At 44.3% G+C, this 6,480-nt stretch overlaps 1 protein-coding gene across 1 annotated transcript in view; it reads right to left on the bottom strand.

Annotated features, from left to right (window-relative positions):
- LOC121542599 (kinesin-like protein KIF13A) overlaps nt 1-6,290 on the bottom strand; it is a 102,962-nt gene extending 96,672 nt beyond the window's left edge. The window contains exons 1-2 of the mRNA XM_045226159.1: nt 5,702-6,290; nt 5,241-5,334 (exon numbers count right to left, since the gene is read on the bottom strand). Of these exons, the coding sequence (XP_045082094.1) occupies nt 5,241-5,334; nt 5,702-5,780 (173 nt within the window). The 5' untranslated portion in view covers nt 5,781-6,290. The remainder of the gene's footprint in view (nt 1-5,240; nt 5,335-5,701) is intronic.
- Nucleotides 6,291-6,480: the final 190 nt, after the last annotated feature.

The following is a 6,480-nucleotide window of genomic DNA, read 5'->3' as shown; positions in this document are numbered from 1 at the left end:
TCCCGCAAAGTATCCAATGGTCCATCACAGACAGTCAGTAAACTAGACTAATTGACTATGACACCCCAGTTAATGTTAAGGGTCATTTCCCTGACCCCAGACACATGGCTTTTGTTCTACTGCTGCATACTCTAGTCTTGTTCCATGAATGTTAGCTTTAAAGCGTCATTTGCTTAATTGCCCGGAATGGAGCAGTTCTGTGGCAATTTCAGATCTGATAATGGCCTTAAATATAGGTTAATGTGTGGTTAATGTGTGGTGGGCTCTTGAGGCTGGAGCAGAAAGTTACTGGTTAATGTAAAGCTGCTGATTACAAGAGCCACACCAGATGTAGTGTTAGGCTACAGATGAACAAACAAGGCTGTCTTCAAGCCCTACTTACTAGATAGGAATTTCACTGCTAGATGATGGCTCTTTTCCCTGTTAGCCTCTCTGGCTTTCACTGCATCCCAAATGGCACCCTATTCCCTATGGGCCCTGGTCTAAAGTAGTCCACTATATAGAGAATAGGGTGGCATTTGGGACGCAGACTTTCTTTCTAGCTGCAGTTAGTTAGGGTAGACCTTTTCTCTCTGGTCTACATAGTTCACCCTGAAGAAAGCATCCCTTCAAGTTCAATCACAATGAAAAAGACCTGCATGCTGCATCTTGGGCCCATCTACAAATCATAGCAGCATTAAGAAAATGGATCGGTTCGAGTGCCAAAGAGCAAGAGGTCAGCGTAAATAATCTTTAATATTTTCACAATTGAACAGCAGCCTTGAGAGATGATTTCATTTGCATCTCTGGATAATCAGGTCACAAGTTTAATCAGGGGTGACCGCTCCTATGTCCCAAATGGCACCCTATTCCCTACATAGTGCACTACTTTTGACCAGAGCCCCATAGGGAACAGGGTGTAATTTGGGACACAGCCCTAGCAGCAGTTCACTCAAGAGGTCGAGGTAGAGTGAACCAAACCAAGCACAGCAACATTGGAGAAAATCCTCTCTTTCATGGAACAATGTAGTTAGATAGGTTAGATATGTTAGATAGGTTAGATGTGTTAGATAGGTTAGATATGTTAGATAGGTTAGATATGTTAGATAGGTTAGATATGTTAGATATGTTAGATAGGTTAGATATGTTAGATAGGTTAGATATGTTAGATAGGTTAGATATGTTAGATAGGTTAGATATGTTAGATAGGTTAGATGTGTTAGATAGGTTAGATATGTTAGATAGGTTAGATAGATAGCTTTCATGGAACAATGTAGTTAGATAAGTTGGTTGATTATATCCCTCATCATAACTAAGTAACAAAACATAGGGACAAAAACGTAAGAGCCAGCTGCTGACTCCACTCCTCTTCCATGATGTGTGTTTAGATGGATCTAGGTCTAGGCCATATTATATGGTTTCCCTTTAGAAGGTCACGTTGTGGGTGGAACGTGGAAGTGCATCTACTAACAAAACACACAAAAGGTGGATTGAGGGGTGATTGGCTCAGGCTCTCGTCTTTGGCACCTCAGACACTGGCTACACTGGGCCTTTATAACAGACACTGGCTACACTGGGTCTTTATAACAGACACTGGCTACACTGGGCCTTTATAACAGACACTGGCTACACTGGGCCTTTAAAACAGACACTGGCTACACTGGGCCTTTATAACAGACACTGGCTACACTGGGCCTTTATAACAGATACTGGATACACTGGGCCTTTATAACAGACACTGGCTACACTGGGCCTTTAAAACAGACACTGGCTACACTGGGCCTTTATAACAGACACTGGCTACACTGGACCTTTATAACAGACACTGGCTACACTGGGCCTTTATAACAGACACTGGCTACACTGGGCCTTTATAACAGACACTGGCTACACTGGGCCTTTATAACAGACACTGGCTACACTGGGCCTTTATAACAGACACTGGCTACACTGGGCCTTTATAACAAGACACTGGCTACACTGGGCCTTTATAACAGACACTGGCTACACTGGACCTTTATAACAGACACTGGCTACACTGGGCCTTTATAACAGACACTGGCTACACTGGGCCTTTAAAACAGACACTGGCTACACTGGGCCTTTATAACAGACACTGGCTACACTGGGCCTTTATAACAGACACTGGCTACACTGGGCCTTTATAACAGACACTGGCTACACTGGGCCTTTATAACAGACACTGGCTACACTGGGCCTTTATAACAGACTCTGGCTACACTGGGCCTTTAAAACAGACACTGGCTACACTGGGCCTTTATAACAGACACTGGCTACACTGGACCTTTATAACAGACACTGGCTACACTGGGCCTTTAAAACAGACACTGGCTACACTGGGCCTTTAAAACAGAGGTCCTTTCTTTCTGCTGATCAGCACACTTCCCTTGTTCTCCTGATCCTGACCGACTGTTGAGGAAGCTTCATAGAGAGACAGAGACCCAGGATGCACCCCAAATGGAACCCTATTCCCTATGTAGTGCACTATTTTTGGTCAAAAGTAACGCACCATATAGGGAATAGGGTGCAATTTGGAGTGCAGACCTAGGTTGCAACACTCACTCCCAGCAGGTTAAACACGAGAGGATGCTTACCTTTCCTTTACCTGGCTGGTGCACCGGGGTGGTACAGTGCTGCACACCTTTCTACCTGGGCTATTACCCCTAATGATGCCAGGCTACTGTACTGTACTGGTCTGTACTGGCCTGTACTGGTCTGTACTGTACTGGTCTCACCTTGCACTGCTGTAGCCAGTCCAAAATACACTGTGTTCTTCTGCATAGCCTGACCTCAAAGAACTAGGAAATGAAATTGATGAATGCGTCCTAAATGGCATCATATTCCTCATAGTGCACTACTTTGGACTGGGGCCTATAGGGCCTGTGTTCTTCTGCATTTCCTGACCTCAAAGAACTAGGAATTTCATCTTATGTCTGTGAGCAGCAAGTGACTCTGGGTATGAGTGTCACGAACGTTGAGAGACGGGTCAGACCAAGGTGCAGCGTGGTATGCGAACATGTTTATTAAACTGGATAAACACTAGACAAAATAACAAACTCAACGAAACCGTGAAGTCCTATGGGCTATACAAGAAACAAGCCTAACAGGAACACAAACAAGATCCCCACAACCCAGGCAGGAAAACTGGCTGCCTAAGTATGATCCCCAATCAGAGACAACGAGCGACAGCTGCCTCTGATTGGGAACCACACCCGGCCAAACATAGAACTACAAAACATAGATTTTCACACCCTGACCAAACTACCCAGATAATAACAGTCTCTCCAGGTCAGGGCGTGACAATGAGGCAGTAGTCTTCCAGAGTCTAATTATGATACTCTGTTGTGCTACTGTTGTTACTAGCTACTGTACAATAGGCCAGTGTGTTGATATGGTGTGAGGGAATTTCCATTAGTCCCGGTCGTTCTCACTCCACGTACTATTAGATGATCACAACACTGTTATACCCACGCTGTCATAATATGACTCCAATATAAACTATGTATGGAGTAGGCTGGCCAACTGAGATTACACTTTGGGGAAATAATCCAGGTTAGTGGCTTGGAGTGGTACATTGGTGTTAGCCACTGCCTCTGGATCACATGTAGAGCTGTGAGTATGGGGTTGAATCTGACCCGCTGCTTTAGCACTCTCTCTGCTGTCCTTTCCTATCTATCTACCTACCTCTCTCTCTCTCTCTCTCTATCCTGTTCGATACACAGAAAAAATACGAAAAGCGTGGGACTACCACTCCTTGAAAAAATTAATCAAGGTTAGCTGTCAACTTGAATATCTGTGTAGCCTAAATTCAAGATGCTTCCTCCCTCTCAACCAATAGCAAGTGGAGCCAATGGCATGTTAAACTAGTTCTCCCTCCCTAAGCCACAGCCCCTTTAACACCAAATGTGAAAGGCACATGAAAAGTCATGGGGAAGAGACAGAGTCATGTCAAGGGAGAGAGGTGACAGCTGGTATGGAATTGTTTAGCTCTAGAATGAGTAGTTATTATGCTTTGGGTTCTGACTGAGACCACAAATTCTGTTTTCTTGGACACAATATGAGATATTATCATATTCAAATAGCTTAATTAGGCTACTTTATGTGTCCAGGGTCTGTAGACAATTATTCAATGGATGATTTACATAACAATCATAAAAATGATGATGAGGAAAACCGCATGGACACAACAGTCCAGTAAACGGGTAGGGCTGTAATTCAGCCACTGATGGCCTCTAGTCGCTGCATCTATTTATACAGTCCGTTGCATCGGGAATTTTTGGCACAGTGCCAGCAGTTGGTTCTCTGTTGATCACTTTGTTGAGGAAAAGGTTTGATCGGGTTCCGGTCATTCTCAAAGAAAGAAGCAGGGGCTTCAATAGGACATTTAAAGCATCTGGACACTCTTACATAGAATGATCTTAGTTCACTTGCTTGATTTATAGGAGATCACAACAGAACATAAATACTTCGATCTGCTACAGTGTAGCTACAACAGCAGGCTTCAGGTCCGTCGAATGTTGTTTATGCATTTCAGCCGGGCGACGCTGCAGAAAACTTTCTAGAGACAGTATCTAAACGGGATCCTTGAGACGTCCCAACTCTGCGGTCACCCCATTGAAGTTGAAATGTAAAACGGTTCCCGTAGGGGTTAGGGTAGTGTAAGGGTTGGGTTAGGGCAGCGTTTCCTAAACTCGGTTCTCGGGACCCCAAGGGTTTTTGCCCTAACACTAGCAAATTCAAATGATCAACGCTTGATGATTAGGGCAAAAACCAAAACGTGCACCCCTTGAGGTCCCGGGGACCGATTTTGCCCTGGGTTAGAGTAGCGACGTCCCAAGGATCCCAGATAGAACTAATCCTGCCGGGACCGATGAAAGTGAGTTGAGTTCGCCGCGCGAGATGAAAGAACAAGTGAGCGTGCATTATTAGGCCACTCAGTCACTTTCATCACGGGGAATATTTGATGATAAACTCTTTTTAAATTTCACTGGGATGATGAACTTAGTTTTCACTGTTTTAAAGCTTGAAAAACTTCCCGGGAAAATCCAACAAAAGTTTCTCCCGAGACCCTGGGCAAAGCTCGTGCCTCGCGGGACAGAGCTCGAGACGCTCCCTAAATAATCATGTCACACCAAAATAAAAGGAGACGTTCTTCAAATGGGCCACAGGCACAAGCAATACATACTACTGACAGATAACAACATATCAGAGTTTCTCAATAACTGTAAATGCATTTTTACCTGCTGTTTTCGCCTTTATTGTTTGAAGGCGGTGGGTGCAGAACAGTTTGGTTATCCTCCATATCCACCACACATTTCGTATGCAGTTCCGTTTCTGCAGAGTTCAGAGCAAAGGTGTCTGTCTTGTTGAGAACGATTCCATATATTTTAAATCAAAGTAGCTAGCTAGTTAGGCCCTAGCTAATAATCATGTATCTACTTAAACTACATCTGACTGACACTTGGCACGTTTGATTTATTGCCCTTATTTCAGGTTGGAATTAGCTAGCTAACGTTACACTAGCCGCATATAAGCGGCCTGTCATTTGGCTAGAAGACTTGGTTGCTAACTTTCTACCTGCAGCAAAAAATCATTGTGGGATAAAGGTTAAAGAAGGGGGACTAAAAACCAAAAATAGCTAGCACGTATTAAATACAACTGTAACGTTTGCCGAGTTCTGGTTCTTTTTCAGTTAACTTACCTCTCCGGTTCATGGGTCGGACTCTGACTGCAACTTTTACCTTTGTATCCGACATTTTCATCCACTTTCCTCCCACCATGGACTACCATCAATGTGTTATCTAGCAAGCTATGCGCAAGCTATGGCTAGCGGTCTAGCTTTCCCCGTCCCCGAAAAGACCACTCCACTTTCAGTCCAGTTTCAGCCGGTGGTGAAAGTGTGCGTATGCCCTAATAACACAATCCCAAAAGAGTCCAGTCCAGAAGACTGAGAAAAGAAAAACGGAACATTGTCTTTATATCCATCAAGTTAGCTTCCTATGCAGATCCAGCACTGTGCTCCAGTCCCAGACAGCATCACAACCGCCATCTTCCAGTGGGAGCAGTTCGCACGACTGGCTCTCTCTGGCTGCTGGAAATCCTGCGGTGCCGAAGGCTATGCAAAAAAAAAGAAGATTTCTCATGACAAGAACGGAATTGCCAATAGTGGGGAAACCCAGCAGGGTGATCGAGAAAAGTCGGAAACAGTATCAGCGCACGCGTTTAGGGCGTTCCAAAATATTGTGAAATGTGAAATGCAGACTGTAAAATGTGTAAGAAGAAGAAGAGGAGGAGGAGGAGGAGATAGTAGCCCTCCTCATCAGAGGCATGAAGTGACTAAACTTTTACTGATGCCCATCAAATTTGCTTTCTGTTTGAGCCCTTTTTTTTATTTATGTCTGGGACTGGACCGGATAGCCTAGCCTACTTGGTCGATACACCAGGAGTGTAATCATTAGTCCAAAACGTTTTGCAAAGGAA

This window comes from Coregonus clupeaformis, chromosome 17 (genome assembly GCF_020615455.1).
Source record: "Coregonus clupeaformis isolate EN_2021a chromosome 17, ASM2061545v1, whole genome shotgun sequence".
In the NCBI taxonomy this organism is placed as follows: domain Eukaryota; kingdom Metazoa; phylum Chordata; class Actinopteri; order Salmoniformes; family Salmonidae; genus Coregonus; species Coregonus clupeaformis.
Note: the sequence above shows the minus strand (reverse complement) of the source record. Positions and strands in the feature narration are given on the sequence as shown.